This window comes from Molothrus aeneus, chromosome 25 (assembly GCF_037042795.1).
Source record: "Molothrus aeneus isolate 106 chromosome 25, BPBGC_Maene_1.0, whole genome shotgun sequence".
Taxonomy (NCBI): Eukaryota; Metazoa; Chordata; class Aves; order Passeriformes; family Icteridae; genus Molothrus; species Molothrus aeneus.
This window is the reverse complement of record NC_089670.1, coordinates 4,481,997-4,507,035: the sequence shown is the minus strand read 5'-3', so window position 1 is coordinate 4,507,035 and position 25,039 is coordinate 4,481,997. Positions and strand designations below refer to the sequence as shown.

Here is a 25,039-nt window from a genome sequence, read left to right as displayed (position 1 = left end):
CCAGCCTGCAGTGGGAAAGCACTAAGAAATAAAACAATATCAAATGTAATCAAAGGCAGGCTGGTGGGAGTTTGTCTTCTGGGGTTTCCTCCTCTCTTATTGCTTTCTCAAAGAATAAACTCTTGGGAGGACTCTGGAGTGATTTAGTGGAGCAGGAAAGGTCAGGAGGCTGGGAGCTGCCTGCTCCCTCAACTCAGCAAATTCTGTGACTCTGTGAAATAACCTAGCATAGTCCAGCCTTGGGAATTTTCCTTCTAGTGACTGTTCAGTCAGAGTCAAAGCTGGGAACAGCTTGGCTTGGTGGGGAGCTGTTTGTGCCCCCGGCTGTGGGGCTGGGCCAGCGGGAGCTGCTGGGAGCGGGGCTGGGGCAGAGGATGCTCCAAGGATGGCCTGGAGAGGAGGAGGAGGAGGAGGAGGAGGAGGAGGAGGGATCCAAGTGGGCGAGTTCACAGCGGCGCGGAGGAAGCGCTGACCTTTGAGAAGCGATCCTCCTCGCCCACTGCTATTTATCCAGCATTCCCAGGGCTCTCCTGCCGGCGTGCGGGGCTCGGCGGGTCCGGGCTGGCTGGGCAGAGGCTGCAGCGCCGTGTTCGCCTGCATTCACCTCCCGAGAGTCTCCCCGCTTCGAGCCCAGCAGCTGGGCCGGGCAGGAGGCAGAGATCCAGCAGCCCCAGCCCCTCCTGGCTGCGGGGCCAGGGGGGTTTGGCATCCCAGGGGAGATGGGGCTTGGCAGAGAGCAAGGCTGGGCTGCCGAGACCTGCACTTGCCCTGTGCATTGTTAGCAGCCCCGCGTGTCTGCTGGAACCCCCTCTCTCCACAGGAACCTGTAGGCACAACCCCTCTGCAGACACCCCGAGCTGTTGGGGAAGATGAAACAGGAAAGCCTCATAAATATGATTGCCTGGCAAAAGATTTTGAGAATATGGAAACTATAAGTGAGACTGAAATGAAAGCAAGCTTTGAGACACCTTAGTTACTGAACAACAGGAAAACAATGGTGTGGCCAGCTGAAGGTGATCCCCTTTTGATGGAACAACACCCTCTGCTTGCAGACAGCTCCAAGGGTCAGAGCAGACCCTACAGCTTGGCTGAAGAGGTTTAAAGAGGAGTTTTTAGGGTTTAAAATGTAACACAGTATGGTAATGTAATGATTCTTATAGACTGTATGTAAATGCTGTAGGATTTGTATCTTGTACTAGATTGGTTAGTGAGAATCAGAATATTCAACATAGAAGAAGATTTATGGTATTGTAACGGGAACTTGGCTCTCTTGCCTTTTACTCTCTTACCCCTCTTAGCTCTTACCCCTTTTACTCTCTTATGCTTTTACTCTCTCACCCTCATCCTCTCTGCCCCTCTCTCCTCTCAGTCCTGCTCTGAGCTGTGCCTGGCAGCTCCCAGCAGGGCCCTGCACCCAGGCCCTTTGCACTAAACCCCAAGTTCCAGTCCTGGCTGCAGAGATCTCTCGTCTCCGTCCGTCCCGACCGTGCTACCCCTGACACTCCTACACCAAACCTCCGCCAGCCCCTGATCCAAAAGGGAACCATGGCACAGGGAGGTTTGCATGGAGCATGGAACAACCACTGTCTCACTGATCTCCTCCTCAGCCACCAACACGAGGGTTATTTTTAAATCAGGTTCCCCAAACTGACAGTATCTTTTCCAGGATCTGCTTCCTGCATTTTGCAACCTCTCTTCACCTCTCCACCTGGTGTGGATGTCAGCCAGTGCCCTGGCAGATGCAGGCCAGGGACTACATTTTATGTAGGTACATATGAAATAAAAAAAAAAAATATTAAACCCTGAGTATAATCATAATTTGCTGGCTGCAGAGCCCTGAGTGGTGCGCAGCTCTTGGCAGACAGATGGGGCAGGGGTTTCCTAAGTTCAAAAGAAATCAATTTATCTTCCCGTGCACTGCCTGGCTTTTAGTCCAGCCAATCCTCTACCAAAAAACCAATGAAAATAAGTGAAAGCATTTGTGATTCTTTACTTAAATATCCAAAGAAAGTAAATGAAAACCACACTATTCCTTAGAAAAGACCAAATCCCTCTGCTGTATAAATAAAAACTACAGCAATGTGGCAGAGCCCAGTGGTTATTTTAATTCAGGACCTGTTTGGAACATCAACGGGGCAGTTTTCCAAAGCTTCCCCTTAAAGAAAAAAACATTTGTCAATTAATGAAAAGGATTTGTAATAAACAGCAGTGACAGTCCCACCTATTTTGGGCTGGGAATCTCCCCAGTCCTTGGGTGATCTCTTGGTGAGGGATGGGGAGATGTTGGGAAGGATGAAAGTTTGACAAGAAAGTCTCACAGATATGTGTGCTGAGCAGAAAGATTTTTAAATGTGGAATCTGATGAAGGAATAGAGATGGAAGCAAGTTTTTACATAGAAGAAAAGAATTGCTGAGCCAGTCTCACTGGATAACCAAGGAGGCAAAGGGTATGTGAGTTAGAAGGGGTTTTTATGGCTTAGAGCAAAGGATAAACCCACCTCAAACAAGAAGATGTTTTTACCAAGCAGAAAGAGAGCACAGGCAAACAAGGCAGCAAATGTTGCAAGTAGAAAAAAGGTCTCAGAATTTTTCACTGCAAGAAAACTGAGAAACAACTTCTAGCTTAAACTGTAATGTACTAACTTTGAGTGATTGGAGAACAGTAACATGAATGTGGTAATTACAGTAGTTATGATAGGCTATAGGTAAAAGTTAAGGGATAGATTGGTTATTATGTATTAAGATGCTCAGCAAAGAAAAGTCTATAATGCCCTGTAACCAAACCCAAAGGGTGTCCAGGCCTGCCTGCAGCTGGAGCTGACAGCTGTGGGCACAGCTCTGTCACCCACAACCCTGGACTGCTGTGACACCTTGGGTACAATAAACTGCATTTTGGAGAGCAGCCTGGAGCCCCACATCTCTCATCTTAGCTCTTACAGTGGCGCCCAACGTGGGGCACCATTAGTAAGAGCCTGAGTGAGGGATGCAGGACTCCAGGCCTGCCTGCAGCTGGAGCTGACAGCTGTGGGCACAGCTCTGTCACCCGTGACCCTGGACTGCTGTGACATCTTGGGTACAATAAACTGCATTTTGGAGTCCCACATCTCTCATTTAGGCTCTTACAGGGATATTCAGCCAGAATGTGTTTTTGGTGGTTTTTTCCCCAAGGAGAGGGCAGTGAGTGCTCGTCAGAGCAGGGCTGGCAGTGACCCCCGGGCCAGGGGGGAGCAGAGGGGGCTCCTGTCCGGGCACGGTGCCACCTCTCGAGGTTCAGGCATCCGGAGCATCCCGGTGTCCAGAGCATCCCGGTGCCCTTGGTGCTGCTTCCTCCAGCAACACCCAGGGGTCCTGGGGGTGACTGGGCTGGGCTGGGGGCTGTGGGCCATGGCCTCACCCCATCGTGTCCCTGGCACTGTGGGGACAGCTCCTGAGTGTGGGGAAAGCGGGGTTTCCCAGTCCTCCCCCTCCCTGCAACACTCCTGCTGCTGCTGCTGGTCTTGCTCTCTCTCAAGAGTGCCTGGGAGAAGAGAAACCCGGCTGTAAATTAACCAGGAGGATTTTTCAGTCTGAGATGTGCACTTCCCCCCCTTTCTCCCCCCCCCTTGCAGCGCTGTTGTTTCATCTCGGCTGCCAAACTGCCGGGAATTAATCCCGGCCGGCGCTGACAGCGTTTACATCCAGCGCCGCTCAGATAAACCATATCAGCCGGCGCAGCTGAAGAGGAGCCGGCCGCGGAAGGAAGGGCTGGCTCCTGCTCAGTGTCAGCCCCTCTGGCCTGCCAGGGTGTTTTCCTGCCTTTTTTCTTCTCCCCGAGGGCTTTGCTCAGAGCGAGGAGGCACCAAAACGCCCCCGCTGGTGAGGGTGGCCGGGTGGGGTTCATACAGGGAAACCTGGAGCTCCTGGCTCTTATGCTGGTGCAGATAACACTGAGGAAGAAGGGACATGTCCTTCAAGCTGGTGGGAATCTGCAAGCTCTGTCTCCCAAGGCTTCTCACCCTGTGCCACCCCCACACCCACTTCTCCTTGCTGCCAGCTTCCATGGGATGGGGTTTCCTAGGAATTTCAATTTTAACATGTAAAAACTGCAGTGCAGTTATTGCAGGTTCTCTTTCCCAATCTCCCCCCTGCAGCTGCATTCCTGCCTGTCCCTCACAGTGACCTCCCAGCCCTCCCCTCAGCTGTCCCCAGGTGCCAGCAGGATACAGACACACGGTACAGATGTGTCACCTCTGATCCCAGCCAGCACCAGCATGGTGGAGCCACCATTCCCCAGCTTGTGACAGGCCTTGGGCAGGAGCACTGGGCCCTGTGGCCACTGATGTGGATGGAGAGGCTTCCCTGGAGCTGGAGCAGGGCACATGGATCAGGAGCACACCCTGGGCCATGCCTTAGCTATCAAATTCCTCCTTCCCTCCATCTCCCAGCCCACAGAACATCACTGGGGCCACCAAGGTGCTTTCTCAGAGCTGGATCTCCACCAGCTCCCTTGGGTGAAGGGCAGCTCCTGGAGAGCAGCATCCCCAGGCTGGGACACTTGGGAACAAGGTGGGTTTGGCACTCCATGAGCACAGGGCAGTGAGGCTGTGAGCCCATTGTCCCAGCCCCTGGGCCAATTTTCTGGTGTGGTGTGAGCCTCAGCCTCCTTTTCCAGCAGCACTTGCAGAGCTCTGGTGAGGCCACAGGCTCTGGGTCAGGGTGTGATCGTCACAGGCACCCTGACGTGACAGGATCTGGGGGTAAATATTAGTATGAAGTGAAGGGCTGTGTACATATTTTCTCCCTGCAAGGTAATGCTGAAATTCCCTGCTCCTTTTCAACAAACTGTTAGAAAAAACAGCCCCATTGTAGCACCCTCTGGCCACTGCTGGTCCTGGCTACTCTCAGCTCGGTGTGAAAAGGTCTGGGAGCTCTGGGTGCCCACTGCAGCCTCCCCACTGCAGAGCTGAGTCCTTTTGCTCATGCTTTCCCAGCTGATGGTTCCCATCTGGAGCAGAGCAGTGTGCAGGCTTTGCTGACTGCTCACTTCTGCCTGGAAGCGTGTACAGGATGTGGCAGAGACTCCGAGGATGGCTTATTAATCACATTAACAGCACCAAGTGGTTTTTGCCCCACAAGAAAAGACAGAGCAGGAGAAGACAGACTGAACCAGGCACTTATTCCCCCCACATGAGTAGGCCTCTGGATCCCTTCTCTGTGGCTACGGCTGGGCTCAGTTTTGTGAAGCTGTGGGGAAAGAAAAAGGTTCCTCTTGCAAAGCCACACTTCTAATTGTGGCCTGGGGACTCCAGAGTAGCTCAAGTGCCTGCCCACGCAAAACTACACCACTCAAGTGCTGTTTTTTCCAACATGTGGGGCTGGAGAACAGCACTGTTGCCCTCAGCCCAGCAGGAGAAGTTGGCACCAGGCTCCCCAAGACTCTGAGCAGCCTCCAAGGCACCAATCTCTGCTCTCCTCCCTCTCAGAACAGTGTCCCCCCAGCCTCAGTCCAAAACTGGGATTGCTCCCCTTGAAATTGTTTGTGGTAAGGTGCTGCTATTTTCTACCACCCTGGGGGGATGAGTTTTCCCACCCCTGGAAGATGGTTCTGGATTTGGGGTAAAGAGCAGCACAATAAACAGGATTGCTGGAATTTGTTTTCCAAGCCTTGGATCCCACGGCAACGGAGCTTATGGGACCACAGCACGAGTCTGTCTGTCTGTCTGTCTGTCTGTCTGTCTATCCTCTGCCAACAACTTTGGAAAGGCTGGCCAGTGTCAGCTGAACTTGAGAGGGGCTGTTTTGTGAACGAGGGAGCTGGAGAGACCCACAGGGGCAAACCACAAAGTGACCCAACCCCTCTGGGACCCATCCCCTGAACGTGATCCAGCCTCAGAGACGGGCAGGGGGAGCCACCAGGGACTGAGACGTGGAAAACTGGGCTGCTGCTGCTGCTCAGGGAGCTGTTTGTTATTTTTACAGGCTGGGAACAGGCTCACAGCCCTCGGTGGTCGTGGCTGCTGCACGTTGTGGCCATCAGTGAGAACTTTGGACTGGCTGGGCTGCCAAAGGCACAGGAACAGCTCCTGATCCAGGGGTGACCCTGCTGGTTTGTACCTGGAAACCCAGTGAAGAGCCTGGAGGGGGGCAAACCCTTCCCTGCCTGTTGGGGAAGATGAAACAGGAAAGCCTCATAAATATGATTGCCTGGCAAAAGATTTTGAGAATATAGAAACTATGAGTGAGATTGAAATGAAAGCAAGCTTTGAGATCCCTCAGTTACTGAACAACTGGAAAACAATGGTGTGGCCAGCTGAAGGTGATCCCCTTTTGATGGAACAACACCCTCTGCTTGCAGACAGCTCCAAGGGTCAGAGCAGACCCTACAGCTTGGCAGAAGGGGCCCAAAGAGGAGTTTTTAGGGTTTAAAATGTAACACAGTATGGTAATGTAGTGATTCTTATAGACTGTATGTAAATGCTATAGCATTTGTATCTTGTACTAGATTGGTTAGTGAGAATTAGAATATTCAGCACAGAAGAAGATTTATGGTATTGTAATGGAAACTTCGCTCCATTACCCCATTTATTCTCTTACCCCTTTTACTCTCTTATGCTTTGACTCTCTCACCCTCTTATCCTCTCTCCCCCTCTCTCCTCTCAGTCCTGCTCTGAGCTGTGGCTGGCAGCTCCCAGCAGGGCCCTGCACCCAGGCCCTTTGCAATGAACCCCAAGTTCCAGTCCTGGCTGCAGAGATCTCTCGTCTCCGTCCGTCCTGACCGTGCTACCCCCTGATGCTCCTACACCTCCCCACAGGAGTGCACTGCTGAGATGCCTCCAGCCACCTCTACCACCCTTGCTGGGCACATCCACTCCCTTTGCTGCTTTTTTCCTGCCAAAAAACTCCCTCAGAGCGAGCAGGAACCCTCTGACCCACACGGCCATGGGACAGCCCCCAACACCCCTCACCTTCCCATCAGAAAGAAACCAAGCAGAGCTGGAGAGGGGTTTGATTGATTTATCCACTGAAGATACAAGTTTCAGTTTAATAACACCATTTTGTCCGGTTACAAACATACTAAAAACCTACAAAAAGAAAAAAACCAAGTTACACCCATAAACACGGAAGGCAGGTATAAAACCAGCACGGAAGCGCCGAGGAACACGAACATGAACAGGATCTGCAGCAGGAACAGGAGAGACACAGGGTTACATCAGACCACACTCATGGCTGTGGGGCACGCTGGGGCTGGGTCAGACACACCAACACTTAGAGACAACTTCAGCTATGGAAAATAACTGGCAGCCTGGCACAGAGGTCAGACCAGGCGGGTGGTTTTGGCCCTTCCTTTCCCTCAGCTGGTCCAAGGTCAGTGTGGGTTTCCCTTTGATCCCTCTGCCTGGCATTGGTGGTGCTGGCCCCCACATCCCCACAGCAGGGCAGCTTCCCTATGGCCAGGGGCAGGGACGGCTGAGTTCTGGCACCAGAGTCCAGCCAGGTGAAATCTGGTCCCCCCTGAAGTCTCTGAGCATCCTCGCAGGCACTGGGGGGACACTGTGACCTCTCTCCTGGGACAAAGGGGCAGAGATGTGAGAATCGGCTGCCCTGGGGATTTGTCACCCCCCAAGAGAAGATGAGGTTGGTGGCACAAGGCCCATAAGGGTCCTGGTGGTGTTGGGGGGGGTCTCTCTGGGTGTCCAGAGCTAAACCTGCCAGGAATGTTGGCCATGGAGGGGGAGACACGGTGGGTGGGATCTGTGCCCCATCCCAGCCCAGTGCCCCCCTTGCCCCAGGGCTCTGACCAAACACTGAGCTGCAGGGGGGGACAAGAGCTGGCTGATGTGAGCAGGTGCTGCCAAAGAGAGCCAGGACGAGGGGCTCACGGGGGACACCAAATCCCCCCTCACTCAGCATTTCCCAACCTCTGCCGGGGGCACAAAGGCTTTCCCACCTGCATCACAGCTCCAAGCCCAGCCCTGATGATAATGCCAAGGTGCTGGCAGAGCCAGGGGCTGGCTGGGTCTGGGGGGCAGAGGGTCCTCCACAGGCAGGGGAGAGACCAGCTGGGCCCAGCGTGTGCTGGCAGTGATGCCCTGAGCCTCAGCTCCTCACCTGTGAGCCCTGGGGAAAGGACTCTGAGAGTTGGTCCCCAAGTGCCACCCCGAAGGAGAGCAAAGCTCAGCCTAAGTGTGCCCTTAGCTCAGCCTAAATGTGCCAGGAAGTGAAAAGCCAAGCCCCAGAGAGCCAGACCTGAACAAAATGGGGATAAAGGGGCCCCCAGTCAGCTGTGGTGGGACTGGGGGGAGCAGTGGGCCGGCAGTGACAGGGAATGGCTGTGCATGGGGGGGTGTGTGTGCCAGAGAGCCACGCACAGAGCCAGGACATGCCCCCCTTTCTGCTCTTCCGCACGGCATTCATCAGCCCTGTCACTCTGGAATGGTGCTTTTCCCTCGCTCTGTTGATCTTCATCTCTCCCCAGATGAGGACGGTGCTGGGTTTCAGCAGTGCAGAGAGGGGGCGTTCGTTTCATCTCCATCTCCTCCCCTCCCGGGCCCTGCCCCGCCGCCCTCCTGCTTCGTGTCACTTCCTAGCAAGCTGATAAAAATAAAAATAAACGTGGTTTTGTTTGCATCTATTGGAGTGGGCTGCGATTTGGCTGATGGGGGAGCGCTCCTAGAGGGACAGCAGCTGCACACATCTGGATCTGCTTTAGGAAAAAGTGCCTGGAAAAAACCCCAAGCCCAGCACACACACACACGTGGTGCAGGAGGCTGTGGGTCAGCTTTTCTGGGGATGTAAAAAAAGAAAGGAGAAACCAAAGCACTGTTTAATGGGGAGGTGGGGGGACCTCCCTGCTGCTGCCCCCCAAAAGCCAAGGCACAAGGGTAGGTTGGGTATGAACATGGAGAATTTCCAGACATTCCAAAGTGGCTTCTCTGCAGACTGGGAGCCCAGTTTTGGTTGTGGGAAGGGAGGGAAGGGTTTGAGCTGCAAAAATAAAATTCCCACCTGGAGATTATTAACCTCAAAGGTCAATGTGCAAATTTTGTCTAAAGATGAAACATCCCTGTACAGAAACACCCCTGGCCCAGCATGTGCAGAGCACAGGGAGTGCATGAACTGCTCAGAAATGTGTGCTGCTGGCCCCAAGGCCTTGGCAGGAGTCAGCAAAGCTCGTGAGTCCCGTGGTGTGCACACACACAGACATCACCTAACAGTCTTGATCCAAGGCATCCCTCCCCAGCCCTGCACTGGAGAGAAGTCAATGGCTGAACAGGCTTTTCCCATTCACCCCCACCCAGGCAGCAGCAGCTGTTTGAGGGATGAGCAGCCTCTGTGACACCCCAGTGTGAGCTGGAGCTGCAGCCATTGGCACCTTCACCAGTGCAGGCTGCTGGGCTGGATTTTGGGGATGCTGACTCTGGCTGAGAGCCCCCCCATGAGCAAAGCAGCATCACTTGTCACCCTGTGCCTGTCCCTTCCTTTTACAGCCCCCTGGACCCTGCAGGCTGCCATGCCCAGGACAGCTGTGCCCAGCTGTTGCTGCCCCCCAGCTCTCCGTGGGTGCCCAGGAGGTGCCATTGCCCCAGGCCCCATTGCTCCTCTCCGTCTGTGGGATGGACAGATCTGTGAACTGTGGGATGCAGGAAGGAAAGGACTGCAAGGCCAGAGCAGCTGCAGTGACGTTATTGGTGTCCTGGGGCTGTTATGAGACATAATAAACCTGTTCTGTTCCTGGGGATGGTGAAAAGCACAGGTGAGCAAAGCAGGAGTTTCTGTCTGTCTGTCTGCTCTGGAGGAGGGAGGTCAGCCTGGGGGAGTCACCACGGCCCCCACAGTGGAGGGGTGTCCCCAGGGTGGCTGTGGGGATCCCAGTTGGAGCTCTGGGCTTGCTGCCTGTCCAGCTGGCACCCAGGAGAGGAGCTGGTCTCTCTCAGGAAGCTGCCAGCTCTCCAGGACAGCGGTGGAGCGAGGCCAGAGGAAATCTCAGAGGGGAACCCTCCTCCCACTTCCACAGATAACATTGCCCTTAATGCCTGAGCTCTAAAAATAGCAGAGGCCTTCAGGGAAATATTGGGTGCCAAGGATTCCAAAGCTTCCCAGCACATCTGACATTTCATCCTCAATCCTTTGCCATTCAGTTCCCAGAAATGTTATGAATCCAACCACGTGTGGGCAGGAGGCAACGGGGCTGCTCCTCCTCCTCCCTTTTTCATATCTGCAGGGGAAACTGAGGCACAAACCAGGCAGACTGACCCAGAGGTTCAGGAGGAGTTGGTGTTGGAGGAGGGATGAGTGCTCCAAGCCCTGCAGCCACATTTGGGGGTGTGGGAGAAGCCTTTGTCAGGCACAGGCAGGAGCACTGCTGTCCCAGGAGGGACACAGCTCCTGCATGGGCTGATTTCTACCAGGCACTTGATTTGGAGGAGCCCAGTCTCACCAGGAGGGCAGGAATATGCTCTGTACAAGGTATTTATTAATGTTAACCGAAAAGGGACCTTTCCTCATAACAGAAATCCCTCCTGATATGTCTGTGCCATCTTTCCTCCTCCTAGTCACAGCCTGACCCCCCTTGTCACCGAGAGGACAGACAGACCTGCACACAGCAGCTCCCAGGGCACACCGTGCTCCATCCAAGCCCCTCCTCAGGGAGCTGCAGGGCAGTGGGTGGACTCACCAGCTCCCCACCTATGGCACAGGGATCCCACCCACACACCATGCTCTGAGCCATGAGGGATCCCCCCAGGGGCATCCCCCTCCTTCCCCTCTCTGGTGCTGTGGGGGAGCTTCTCTCCCACCCCAGGAGGGGCTGCAGCAGCCAGCCAAGGACAGGGACTGTGGGTGACAGGACAGGTGAGCTCTGCTGCCCACCTGGAGCACGGGGTGATGGGCACCCAGGGAGGCTCTGCCTGTCAGCCCTGCCAGGTGACACACAAAGTGCAAAGCAAAGCAAAGTTCTTGGTGCAGTCAGGGGCTCCAGGTGTGCCCCCACAGCCAGGTTTAGCCAGGGGCCTCACATGGAAAATGAGGGTTGTGTTGTTCATCAGTGAACGGGGCAGCAGCACTTGTGCAAGGGACTTTGAGATGGTGCAAGTGAGGTGCAGGATTTGGGAGGTGGTGATGGACAGGCCAGGACAGGAAGATGGAGCCAACAACCAAAGCTCTCCCCTCACCCTCTGCATCCCCTTCCAGCGTCCCCTGCAACTGCTTCACCCCGACCCACCCACGCCCTTCATGGTTCTGTGGTTTTTTTGGCTTATTTAGTTTGTTTTTAAACCCCATGGAGATCAAATTGTGACTTGGCAGCTGACAGAACTGGCCCTACCGGGCTCCCCAAACCGAGCAAAGATCTTGAGAAGAGACCAGAGCGAAGTCCTGGGGTGAGCAAAGCCCTCCCTGCCCCTCTGGTGACCCCCTGGGCGCTCACAGGGTGGCAGTGGGGTACTGAGCCCAGCCCACCTCCTTGTAGGCTGCTGTCACATGGGTGTAGATGAGGGTCTTCATCTTGGTCCAGGCTCCGTGTGCCTCCGGGGTGAAGTCGTTGGGGTATTCCTCAGCAATCACCTCCAGCATCACACCAGTGAGTTTCTGAGGGAGGCAGACAGCAAGGAAGGGGTTAATAACTCTCCAGACAGCTGCTCACAGCAAATTTAGCTTTTTCCTACAAAACCACTTGAATCCTGCTGCTGTCTGTAGGACACAGATGTCCTGGAGGTCTGTTGACACCCCTGGGAGCAGGCAGGACAGGCAGCAGAGGAGGGAGGTGCTGGCAGGCTGAGGCATCTCCCCAGTCTGGGCACTCCAAATTATTTCCAGAATCACAGAATATTCCAAGTTGGAAGGGACCCATGAGCATCATCAAATCCAACTCTTGAGTGAATGGCCACGTGGGGATCAAACCTGTGATCCTGGGGTTATTGTTCCCGTCAGAAAGAAACCAAGCAGAGCTGGAGGGGGGCTAATTAGCCAACTAATTGAGTCCCTGCTGTCATGCTTAATTTCCAGAGGAAGAGGGACACAGCCACAAACATGGGCACAGCCATGTGGGCTTCCCTGGGCAGGGGGAGGCACTGGGTGCTCTGGCACTGGCTGTGTGTGGGCAGGGTGGGACAGTGCCACAGTGGGACACTGCAGCTGTGTGGGGAGCAGCCCCCACACCCAGCCAAGGCCAGGCAGCACCAGCTCACACAGCTCCTGCTCACCACAGCTCCTGCTCCCCTGCCCTGTTCCTGCAGCAGCTCCAAGGTTATTTTGCTCCTATCTGTCACAGACATCTTGTATGAAAAATCCTTTCCTTAGGATTTTTTCTCCTGAGAAGCTGAGAGGCCTCAGGAACAAAATGGAACCAATGGTTATCTGCTGCTGTGGAATGCAACAGGTGCATCTGGGATTGGTCTCATGTGGTTGTTTCTAATTAATGGCCAATCACAGCCCAGCTGGCTCAGAGTCCAAGCCACAAACCTTTGTTATCATTCCTTCTTATTCTATTCTTAGCCAGCCTTCTGATGAAATCCTTTCTTCTATTCTTTTAGTATAGTTTTAATGTAATATATATCATAAAATAATAAATCAGCCTTGTGAAACATGGAGTCAGATCCTCAACCTGAGACCTGTGTGAACACGGTCACACCTATTCTTTACCTTGAAGTAGATGGGCTCCACTTTGTGCTTGAGGGCATGGGCCTTGCCCACTAGGGCCAGGACAGAGGAGACCTTTTCAGAGTCGTTGAGGTTCTCCACCACAGTGTTGATGGCCCCCATGACCCTCCGGGCGTGCTTGCGCAGCTGCAGGCTCCTCTCCATCTCCAGAGGGTCCTCCATGTGCTTGAACTGGCTGAAATACTGCTTGGCCGAGGGGAAGTTCACAAAAAACCTTCCAGAAAGAGCAGACATGAAGTGCCATCAGCAGGGGGAGAGCAGGCTGAGGGGTTAAAGCAAAGTACAGGGGATGGAGATGGTGGAATCCATCCCCTGTGTCTCACACAGCCAGGGCTGATTTTCCTATCAAATTCCCCAGGAGCTGCAGCATTCAGCTGTCTGAAAACCAGCAGGTTGATGCCTTTTTCCCAAACCCCATCTGCTACAAGGTCATCACAGCTGGATATTCATTCTCAAAGCAGAAGCAAGACTGAGTTCTTGATGCCCAGAGCTGCCACCCAGGCGTGCCAGATGCTGGATATGTGCCCACATATATCAAAACATCACATCCTGCCTCAGAGAGCTGGAGATGAGCAGGAAAACCTCTCTTTATCCCACCCAGCCTCTCCTTGCCCCTCTTCCTTGCTCTCATGGGCTTCATTTCTGCATTGCCACCCAGAACTTGTCCAAGCTGCCCCACCTTTAATGGATGAGCCCCACCAGAGTCTCCAGCAGGACCTAAGGCCTGAGCTGATGTCACTGCTCATTTGGGACATTTTTCCCAGCACAAAGATTCTCCAAAAACTCACCAGCCCCTCTGTGAGGAGGCCTGGGGACTCTCTTTTCTGCAGGATTGAATGAACCCCAATGAAATGCAGCTGAAAGAAATGAAGTTGGGGTCACAGCTGATATGCTGAGCTCCCCAGGGAGGTGGAGGGCTGGAGAGGACAGGGAATTGAAGGGCTCAAGGTAGCAGGGACCAGGGCTGGAGCCACCAATGTCAACACCACCCATGCCAGGATTGCAGCTGGGGCTGACACCTGAGTCACATTAACCACCCCCTTCCACCGAATTTCTGCAGGGAGAACCACATCAGTGCTGGTTCCCCACTGACACCCAGCTCCCTCCCTCCTACGGGGCTCTCCCTGCCTCATGGGCTGCTGAAGGATGCTCAGGAGGCAGCAGAGTCCTCCCATCACTCTGATGGGCTGTCCCCCATCACTCCTGGCTCCAGGCAGACTCCCTGCTCCCCTCCCTAACCTCCTTCCCAAGCACCATCCCAAACCACAGGAGCCTGAACCCGTCCCACCTCTCTCTCCAACCATCACTCCTTCTCTCCAGAACCAGGTGGGATCCTCTTCCCCACTCACCACTCAGTGAATAATCACAATATTGAGTACCAGGCTCCTTTACCAGTTTGTTATCCTCCTTTTCCCCCTCCCTCCCTTCCTTCCCCCGCTCCCTTGGCTTGTGAAAGCTTGGGGGCATTGCCAAGGAAGCTGTGCCTGGAGTGCACCACGGCTCCTGCTGCTTCCCCAGGCAGCTGGGATTCATCAGATGGCCCAAAATAGGTTTTGGAGGTGTGAAGAATGTGTGGCAGAAAGGGTGGGGGAGGAAGGAAGGTGGAAGGGGGAGATGAGGTGTTGCTTTTGAAACCCAGAGGGGACCCATGACAAAACTCCTCTTGTTGTTGTGCAGCCTCCTCCCCCCAGCACAGCTCCTCCTGACACATCTGGTCCCTGTCGGGAGAAATCACTCCCAGGCCTGGCTGTCTCCAGCTCCTGCTGCCACAGAGATGCTCAGTCCTTCAGCCCAGAGCTGTCAGAGAGGTGCTGGGGGATGGAGCTGGCCAGGGCTTCACAGAGAACATCATTCCCAGCATCTCAGACTTCTGCCCTGGGCATTTCCCCACAGAAGGGTAAGCGTTCCACTCTGGTTTAATGGAACCATTTTTTCCAGCTGGACTCAGCGTCCCTGAGCCCCCATCCCATCCCTCCCCACCTCTGTTCAAGCTGTTGCAGCTCCAGTCACCCAGCAAAGCCCTCCAGCTCCAGCAGGGATCATCCTGCTGGGGTCAGAGCTGTGGGTTTGACCATCCCACAGTGGATCTTTTCCCTTCACAGGCTCCCCCCAGGCACTGGGAGCCAGGGATGGCACTGGAAGTGGGACCTGCTGCCCCAGCCAGGGAATGGAGGCTGCCAGCTGCTCCCTGCATGCCTCAGCCTCTGAGCCCCAAACCATGGGAAGCTCCCTGAAAAGCTGTATTTGGTCTCAGCTGAAGGGCAGCATGTTCTCAAGGCATGGGAAATGAGTTGAGAAAAATTCCTGGTTTGAACCATGAAGGGAATAGCAAGGGGGGACTGACCTCTGCATCATGAGGATTCACAGTGTGTCCCCAACAAGAGAAGGGCCAAAAAGAGACCCTGGGACCATCACCTCCACCTCTCCCCACTTTGGCCAGATATGCCAGGAGCAAAGCCTGGTTAAACCCTCAAAATACCCCAACCTGCATGAGACCAGACCAATGAAGGATCCAAATACTTGGTTTTCACCCTTTCCCTGCTTTGCAGACCCTCAGGCTGATGCCCCTACGGGAGCTGAGCCCAGCAGCTTTCCCAGGGGACGTAAAACCAGCAAACCCTCAGCTCCTGTGTTCAATCCTGTGTCTGCTGGATTTCTTTGGTGGAGAACTGAAACAGAGGAGCCCAAAACATCTTCAGGAGCAAACCTATGGATGGCCAGAGACCTGCAGCCACCTCTCCTTGGAGAGCAGCAGGCGCCTGCAGCAAGAACTTCAGCCTGGAGCAAATATTTGAGCTGTCAAAGCACAAAGAAGAGGGAAGGAGGCTCACTCAGTGGTAGTTGTTAATAAACAGAGAAGATTAATTTAACACAAAGGTTAAATATAACCAGAGGAAAGGAGAAAAAAAAGAAATAAAATAATCCAACAATAGTGAGTTAGAAGAGGTGTCTGTTGGGGTTTTTCCATCTACAGAAAATTTGGAGAGTTCAAACCTCTTGGGCTCTGGAAGGTTTTTGGATCATTATGCATGTGTGTGTGGTTTGGGCTTTTTTTCTCCATCAGAGTCATTAAAAGATGATATTTACCATTGCATATCACACAAAATGATGATTGATAGGAACCAGATGCCTGCATACCGATCTCATTAAATTTCTTTTTAAGCGATTCCATTCTCCACCCGCTAATTTGTACTCTGCCAGCTACATCTGGACCCAGAGGACAGGATGTCAGGATTGCTTTTCCTCTCCCTTTTGCCCTTGTAACAACTTTAAGGACACAACCATTCCCAGTAGCAGAGCCAAAGGAAATAATTAAGGTGCAAACCCACTGCAGTTACTGGAAACCTGTTTTCTGTTAGGAGAGGCATCTCCTCCATCTCCCCCAGCTTCCTCCCTCTCCCCAGAGCATACAGAGCAAATCCTGCATGGAGGAAACCTCCAAGCCCAGCTGGAAAGAGAACACCTGGGTGCTGCCTGGTTCCCCCAAGCACCTAAATCCTTGCTGCTTCACTTTCCCTGTTTGCAAACTGTGGGGTGAAAATGCTCACAAACCCTCAGATCTGCTGGGAGGCTTCAGCTGAACCCCCAGCCAGCACTTGGAGACTGCTTTTTTTCCTCGATTCCCACAGAATCATTTGGGTTGGACGAGGCCTTCAGGATCACCAAGTCCAACTCTTAACCCAGCACTGCCAAGCCCACCAATAAAACACATCCCCAAGTGCCACATCTACACATCTCTTGAATCCCTCCAGGGTTGGTGACTCAACCTACCAATGCTTTCATGTTTTCTCTCGCCTCGTCCCTCTACGTGGGAGAAACTCTAAGGCAGCCTGGAGCCTCTGTGTCCCTTTCAAACCTCTCCTTCCAACTCCTCTCTGGGGTGCCTACAAAGCAGCTGATAATGGGTAGGCAGGTGCTGTGTGCTGCTGCTATTTATTATTATGCTGAGGGCTGGCTCACCGCTTTGCCTGCATGTTCCCCCTGCTCCTCCCAGCCACCTGTAGCCCATCATCCCCTTTTCAGGCTAGGGAAAGGCTGCTGGATGCTGCCTGGGGGTTTACCCAGCCCAGGGTGAGGGAGGTCTCAGCCATGTCGATGCTAGAGCTCAGCAAGACAGAAAAAGGCAAATCCAGTGAGTAGGAAGAGGATGGTGCTTGCCTGCTCCTGTGTCCTCTCTCTGAAAGCTCCTGGACAGGTGGAGATGGTGGTGGGAAACATCTCCAGCTCTGCCATGGGAGGGCTGGAGGAAAAGGGCCAAGCCCCCCATCCACACACTAATGCTAAATTCAACTTCTTCTCCAGCTGACAGAAAGGTGTAGCTGGCCTTCCTCCAGGTGAAGCCCACATCCCACTGCAGAGCCTTGGGAGCAGAATCCAGCACAACACTGAACCTTGCTCAGAGGCTGTGATGCCCCCGGGCCCAAGGCAGAGGGACCAGGACACCCCAAGGGGCTGGGATCAGATTCCTCAGCAAAGATTCCACCAAATACATTTGGACATGAGCTAGAAACCCCTGGGGCAGGTCCTGCTCACTTCTGTGTGCACCACTCACACCTCCAAGTCCTCATTGCTGTTGTTTTTCCCTACCACACATGTGGATTCAGCCCAAGCACAGATGAACCTTTAGGGGAGGATTTCACAGGAGAAGTGAATTAACAGCATCAAAGTGGCTTCCCCACGTGTCTCTGGAGACCTACCTCCCTTGGAGCTGGAAGAACACCCCTGGCTGGGTACAGAGGTGGGTAAGACCCCTCCACAAGGACGTGGTCCATGTTCCACTCACACTGTGAACCTGTGTGTGGCTGGCGCCCATCACCACCTCTCCCCTCCAACACTCCCTTGGTGATTTCCAGCCGGCTCAGCTCGGGCAGGATCACCAGCCAGCCGGCACTCAGCGTTCCCCAGGCACCCTGCCAGCCTGGCCGGGGCTGTCCTGGCATTTCCATTGCCCCTCATGAGCCCCAAAGCTCCTCCGAGCCGCTCCGGGCGCGGCCCCGCTCCGCCGCAGCCTCATTAGCGGGGCCGCCGGCACCGCCGCGCTTGGCCCTCCCCGCCTGCCCTGCAGGGGAATTGGCACGGCTGGGACCGACCCATCCTTAGCCACAGCCAGGGAAACTGCCCGGGCACACTGCTCACCCTCTGTGCCTTGGCTTGCCTTGGTCATGGATGTCCTTGTGGGATGCTGAGTGGGGTTTTTACCCCCACGTGGCTTGGAAGTGATGCAAGGGCAGCACGGGGACAGGGGACATGGGGAAAGCTCTGGATATCCCAAGAGCTGCTGGCAGCCCCCAGGTTGTGCCACATTTCTCTTTAATTATCCAACCCAAACTTCTGTCATTTGTATCAATAAATCCCCCCTCTAGCAAGCCACCCATCGCTCCAAGCACTACCCCCTGAACCTGACCATGAACTTAAACTTCTTTGACCAATTTTCAAGCCCATCCCTCCTAGGAATCTCACTAATCCTCATCTCAATAACATTCCCAGCTCACCTACTACCATCCTTGGCCATGGGGAAGGCTCTGGATATCCCAAGAGCTGCTGGCAGCCCCCAGGTTGTGCCACAGGGATCCCCACACAGCTGCCTTGGCCATGGAGAAGCTGTGATCAGAGACAATGCAGCCATAGGAGAAGGGGCTGTTTTGAGACTGAGCTTGTTAAACCCTCACTCGCCCCCTCAGTGCTCATGGAGTGGTTGTTAGGTTGGGAAATGTCCCTTATGCGTGCCTGTGTCCCTCTCTGGCTCTCCTTGTCCCCACAAAAACATCTCCCAAAACATCTCTCACAGCCATTCACGAGGGTGGGACAGGGACACTGCTGCTGGTCTTCACTGGGCCCTTTTCAAGGAGAGATATTGCATCTCTCTGAGCCACTTTGCCCTGAAATGTGTCCTTCATCAGCCAGGAACAGAGCCTTTCCCTATGGACTCCTCCACAAAACACATGTTGGCTTTGGGGGTAGCTGCAAAATCACTTCTTTAAATGCCATTTTTGGGTAGATTCAACCCATACTTTTTTGATTCAGCTGGAAAAAAAAAAAGGTTTTTCTGCATTGCCAGACTCATTAGTCAGATTTTTTGCTATTTTAACCTAGAACTCACAATAACGTCTGGCATCCAAGGAGTGCTTTCATATTTTAAAGCTCTTTGCAAAGTGTCTGAATCCAGGTGTGTTTGCTCAGACTAAGCAGCAACCAAAATCCAGGGGCCTGATCCTGCATTGGCAAACCTTTTGCTTCCCCTCCTACACCTCTTGAGGGGGAAAGAGCACATCAGGAGTGATGGAGAAGGTGGAAATTTGGAAAGCTGATGGCTCTGAAGTGCAGACAGAGGGAACAGCGATGGAGAAGCCCTGTGGAGGTGGCACAGCCTGTGGTGACTGAGCAAGGTCGCATTGCCTGCACTTGGCATGGCATCACCATTTGGTCCAGATTCTCCTGGGGTCTATAGAAACTATCCCTGGGTTTTGTCCCCTCTGGAATCCATGAAGTTCTGTGCTCTCACATCTGTGCCTGTGGTACGTGTGTGTGGGTGTGGGAGCGAGCGCGTGAGCCGGGACAGGCTGAGCTTTCAGCCCTGGGGTGCTGGGCCTGGCTGGGGTCTGCAAAGGACAGAGGGTCCCAAACCCCCTCTGATGTTCACCCCGGGGTGCTCTCAGCTCCTTTGTGCTGCAGAAGGCTGAGCCACCCCTGGGTGTTTGTATTTCCCAGCCTTGTGTCACAGTATTGGCAATAAACTATTGGAAGGAGAAACAGGGGGACCCTGGGGAGGGACAGCCACAGTCTGGAGAGCTCCTGCATTGCACAGCAGGCTCTGAAGGCTGCCCTGGGAGCTCTGTGCTGAGGGAGGGGTCAAAAAGGAATGATTCCTGAATAACAGATAGGGAAACTGAGGCACAGCAACGAGCCTGGGGCTGTGGGGAGGCTGTGGAGGAGCTTCAGCCCAGGGCTCCCAGCCAGCCCACTTGGGAACCTCTCAGAAAGAGGCACAGCCCCAGGTGAGCAGCTCCAGGTCCAGCCCCAGCCCCAGCTCCACTTCCAGCCCCAGCCCCAGCTCCAGCCCCAGCAAGGGTTAAGGCAGCTGTGAGATGGAGCCTGCAGAGGCCCCAGAGCTCCCGGGGAGGAGGAAGATGAGCGTGGCGAGGAGACTCTGCTTCCTCCGGGGCGAGGCTCCCCACCGAGGAAATTGTCAATTAGCGACAGCGTTTGAACCGCAGAGCGCAGATTCCCAGGATCCGGTGGCTGCTCAGCCCCAGTCCCCATTATTCTTGTTTGTGTTCCCCGGGGTCCCAGAGCTCTGGGAGATCAGGGACTCATCGTGCTAGGGCAGGACCCCGGGGGTTTGCTGTGGGTTCAAGCACCAGCAGCAGCCACGAGGGATGGGAACATGATGCCCAGCTCTGTGCCTCAGTTTCCCCACCTGCAAAGCATGGAAAGGCTGGGGGTGGAGGGGTGGGATGCTGGTTAGGGACAAAGGGAGCTGGGCTGGGTTCCTGCAGGATGGCAGCACTGCAGACCCCCCATCACTGCCTTTTGGTGGGTATTGCCCCCCTGCCTCCAGCCTTGGAGCACAGATTCATTTCAGAAGTGCTGCAACCCCCTGCCCTTCCCACACGGGAAAATGCAATTCCCTGCCCTCGGCAGCTCTGAAGGGATGGAGAGGGGATGGAGTAGGTAAGCAGGGCCAGACCCTCTGCCACCAGGCACAGCAAAGTCCCTGGTCACAACCCCAACCAGAAGTGCCGACAGATTTGCCTGCTCTCACCACTCTGCCCGTGGGGGCTGCACCAAAGGGGGGTCCACAGCCACACACAGCCCTTCCTTCTCCCTGGCCACACCTTTGCCAACCCCTTCTGCCTCAGTTTCCCTCTCAAGGTGAGCAGGAGCACCAGGCTGGTTCTGGTGAAGCAGAGGCTGACTGGGGCAGCTCCCAGCCCCTGGGGCGTTGTGTGAGCACCCACCCAAAATGTTCCGGGCGGGTCACCTCGCACCGACCCCTCCAGCGGCCGCCCGCTGCCCCCTCCCCAGCCCCGACCTCTGGAGCTGCTGAATCACGGCCCGGGCTCCCGGCGGCCCCCACGCGTGACCCACTTCCACCGCGGCTCTGCCAGCTGCGAGCACAGCTGGGGCAGCGGCAGCGAGGGGCTCCCGGCCCCGGCCAGGGCTGCCCTGCTCTCCCAGCCCTGCTCTCCCATCCCCGGCCAGGGCTGCCCTGCTCTCCCATCCCCGGCCAGGGCTGCCCTGCTTCCCCAGCCCTGCTCTCCCAGCCCCGGCCTGGGCTGCCCTGCTTCCCCAGCCCTGCATTCCCAGCCCCGGCCAGGGCTGCCCTGCTTCCCCAGCCCTGCTCTCCCAGCCCCGGCCAGGGCTGCCCTGCTTCCCCAGCCCTGCTCTCCCAGCCCCGGCCAGGGCTGCCCTGCTTCCCCAGCCCTGCTCTCCCAGCCCCGGCCAGGGCTGCCCTGCTTCCCCAGCCCTGCTCTCCCAGCCCCGGCCAGGGCTGCCCTGCTTCCCCAGCCCTGCTCTCCCAGCCCCGGCCTGGGCTGCCCTGCTTTCGGCCTCCACGTGCTTCTTCCCCAGGGAGCTCAGGTGCGGCTCAGAGCTCACATCAGGCTCAGAGCAGCAGTGCAAAGAGCTCTTCGGGGACAGGGTTTGTGACCGTGGGGACAAGACCGTGAGGCTGTGCCATGCGGATCTGCTGCTCCAGCCGGCGCTGCTGGAGGGGATGGCTCCTCTCCCAAATGGCATCACTATCACCAGGGATATGCACAAGGCCAGACCTCACTTTAAGCATCCCAGGGAAGCTCTGGCTGAGGGAGCAGGTGGTGGGTTTACCTGGGGTGTGTCAGGGCACGTGCCATGACTAAGGATGTAAAGGCTCCCAAAGAGCCAGGGTTCACCCTAGCAGGCAGTTCTGTTCTGCCCTGTTGTCACAGCAGGAGAAAACCTTCACCACAGTGCACAACTCTGCCTGCATTAAAAAAAACCCCCAAACTGCACCAAAAACTTCTGCTGGGAAAGTTTGACTTGGGACCTGAGCTCAGCCAGCCAGTCCCCACTGCCACACCTTGATTCTCCTCATGCCCAACCCTGCTGCAAGCACCATGGAGACTCCAAAAGCCATTCACCCATGCCCTGGGTGAATCCCCCATGGCATTGCCACGAGTCCCTCGGTGCCAGCCATGGGCACAGAGCCACCCTCCCTGTTCTGTGGGCAGTGGGCACCTGGAAGGCTGGCAGGTGGGGCCATGGCATGACCCAGCTGCTGGGCAAGGGCCATGCATGGCTGGTGGCCAAGCCATGAGCTGAACTTTGAGAGATGGGGCTGAGGGGAATCTTATAACCCCCAGGTCTCTGCCATTTCTGCTTCAGACCCAGCCTAGGTAGGTTTGGTGTCCCAGTCATGGAGCTGTCACACCTCCTGACTGCCCTGGCTGCCTACACAGACTGGCCATGGGAGAATGGGCTCAGCCATCAGCTGGCTCTGAGAGAAGGAAATGTTTGTGAAGGAGGTGGAGAGGGGGCTCCAATGTCATTTTGGAATCTGCAGAGGGGTCTTGGTAAGAAAATCCCATTGCAGTGCTGGCATGAGCCTGGAGGGGACTGGCTCTGCTCATTGTGATGTCCGGGGAGGCTCTGCTCCCTGCAGTCCCTGTGGGCTCAGAGCTTTAGCTCAGTCAATTGGAAAACTTTCAGATGATTATTAGTGAACAGCACATCCTTCCAAGGGGTTCCCTGCACACCCACAGTCCCCTGGTGCAGGAGGAAATGGGAAGGACACAACCCATACCTGGGGTGCCTGGTTTTGGTCCAGGTGGGGTCTGACCAGGGACATCCCAGCATTCCTGACCCCAGGGATGAGCGGTGTGGCTCTGGACAGGATCTTTGCTGTTTGCCATTTGGCCATTGCAGGCATCTCACCTGCCCCTCTCCTTGCCCTCCTCAATAAGGGAAACAGCCTGTTGGTGCCATACCCCACTGATACCCCAAACTCCCAGTGCCAGTGGGACACTGTGGGATTCCCACTTGGCTCTTTCCCGGTGTACCTGGATATGGCTTTACTCCCAGACAACGCAAAACCCCCACCTCCAGAGCATCTCCCCTGCTCTGGCTGCAGGTGCAGAGCTTTGAGCTGCTCTCTGTGCCCCACTGCCATCGGGAGATGCTCCACACCCCCCTCGGGGGCTGCTGTCCCCCCCTGCCCCCTCTCCCGCCCGTGCCCCCCTCAGCCCCTTCCAACTTCATTGCTCTCCTTCCCACCGACGCTGCCGCCGGAGGGACAGATGGTGCCCTGGGAGACACACCTGCTTGGCTTTTATCTTGGCTCCCAACTCGCATTATTTCACCCGCCAGCCTGCTCCGGACCCGTGCCATCCGCACGCCCTCCCTGGGGGGGCCAAAAACCGCGGACCCCCGACCCGCCCGCACCGGGGCTGAGCTCCCCCCGCCTCCGCCGCCCCCCGGCCCCCCGGGTTAAGGTGACCTTAGCATGGAGCAGCTCCCCCCAAAGTCCCCGGCAAGGCTCCCCTCGCTGCCCCCGCCGCTGCCACCCGGCTCAAAGGTGTGGGAATCCGAGGAGCGCTGTGAATCCCTCCCTGCTCCCAGGCAGCAAATACACCCAGCCAGCTCCCCACTCGCTGTCATTCATCTCCACTCAGTTCTATATATTGTACTGCCTCTTTCTGAGCTATATAGAGATTCAGTTGGATTTGCTGCTTCCCTTTTTTCGGTTTGTTTTTTAAATACCTGATGAGTATGGAGACCCCAACGTCCTCGCAGTTTGCATATACTCTGCTCCATATCTCTTGAATAACCTTTTTTTCTGCGTCTGAAATTTCTTCACTTCTTTCCCATCTCTCAATCTCCATTTCTCCCTGGACTTTCTCCATGAAAAACAGCCGGCAGGATCCTCCGGGAAGCCAGGAGGAGATAAAGAGAGATGTGTGTGAGCGGGTATATCCTGTGAGAGGAGAGACAAGGTGTTTGCTCGGCGGCTCTGCGACGTGTGGATGTGTGTGTGTGCGTGTGAGTGTGTGTGTGAGTGTGTGTGTGAGTGCAGCTGCCTGTCAGCCTGTTTGGGTATGGAATTTAAAGAATATCCCGGAGGAATGATGCGTGTGATTAGATGTGAGATCTCCTAGTGCTGTCCATGGCTGTAGTTAGCTTCAGCTCGCCTCGGATGTGTGTGGCTGACTGATGAGGAACTGCCTAAAAGTAAAATATTCAAAGGCATTGCAAGACCAGCCTCTTCACCAATGTGTGAACGTGAGCTCACTTTCTCCCTCTCTCCTCCTCTCTCCCACTCCTCCCTCCTTTCCTTTTTTTTTTTCCCTCCCTGAAAGGGAGGGATGAGAGAGATGTTCTGGGCAACATCAGGACGGGGCTGGCGGGGGGGGGGGGGAGGTAGTGCTTGAAGTTTTTTTTCCAGCCCTTTGTAAACAGCTCAGAGGAAATTCAGAATCCAGAGTGCTGAGTTAAAGTTAGCCCAACTGCTGGCTGCGCCGAGTTCTGCCCCGGCTCTGCTCTTTGCACTCCCTGATTTTGCAGGAGGTGATGTTTGGAAGGACAGACCCCTCACCTCCAATTCCTGGGCTGAGAAGAGATTTGGGTCGAGTGGGGATCTCTCTGCCCCCCAAAAGAGATCATGGTTTGTCCCATGGGGACTTTTTTCATGCTGAGAATTTGCTCTCCCTTCTCGTGGCACGACTCAGCTGAAAGGGATCCAGAGTTCAGGCACTGGTGAAATGAAGGTATTATTGTGGATTGCATCGCTCCTGGCAGCGCCTTGGCAGGGAACACCTCCACTCCAGGCTTCCCGCCGCCGCCGTGGGTGTGCTTTTGGGGCCGGTTTTTACCCAAATGCCATTCCCAGCTCGCTGACAATCCGGTATGTTAAACCCACAGCACCGTCCATTAGCACAGAGAGCAGGAGAATCCTACGGAGCCTTGTAATAACCGCGAGTGCCCCCGGGGGGATCAGAGACGAGCGGAGCTGTGGGTGTGCGCTGCCAGGGCAGACGGGCAGACAGACGGACAGACGGGCTGCGGGTGCTGCTCTGCCAGCCTGGGGGGTGGCTGAGCCCCTTGAGGAGCTGGAGCTTTGTTATTGCAGAGCTGTCGAGGCTTTTTGCTGTATTTCTCCTCCAAACCAGCCTTGGCCACCTCCCCATTAGCAGCCGCCAGAGCGGTGGTGTCAGCAGATTTGCTCTTGCAGAGCTGATGAGAGCTGCTGGAGAACATGCTGCCCACAGATCCCCCACTGTGGGTCCCCCAGGGAACACGTGCTGGGACAGACTGGGAGCTCCACGCAGCCTTGAACCCCTTGGCTGGAGAGCAAAGCTCAGCTGGGAGCTGCTGACAGGGTGACAACAGAGCACTGTGACCAACCCAGCCCTGCCAGAGGTCAGGAATT

At 55.2% G+C, this 25,039-nt stretch overlaps 1 protein-coding gene across 1 annotated transcript; it reads right to left on the bottom strand.

Annotated features, from left to right (window-relative positions):
* Positions 1 to 6,973: 6,973 nt before the first annotated feature.
* On the bottom strand, positions 6,974 to 23,887 carry CYGB (cytoglobin). The gene is made up of 3 exons (XM_066565659.1): positions 23,374 to 23,887; positions 12,619 to 12,850; positions 6,974 to 11,565 (listed from the first exon to the last, which is right to left on the bottom strand). Exons 1-3 carry the CDS (start codon positions 23,514 to 23,516, stop codon positions 11,401 to 11,403), a joined length of 540 nt encoding a protein of 179 aa, XP_066421756.1. The 5' UTR covers positions 23,517 to 23,887; the 3' UTR covers positions 6,974 to 11,400.
* Positions 23,888 to 25,039: the final 1,152 nt, after the last annotated feature.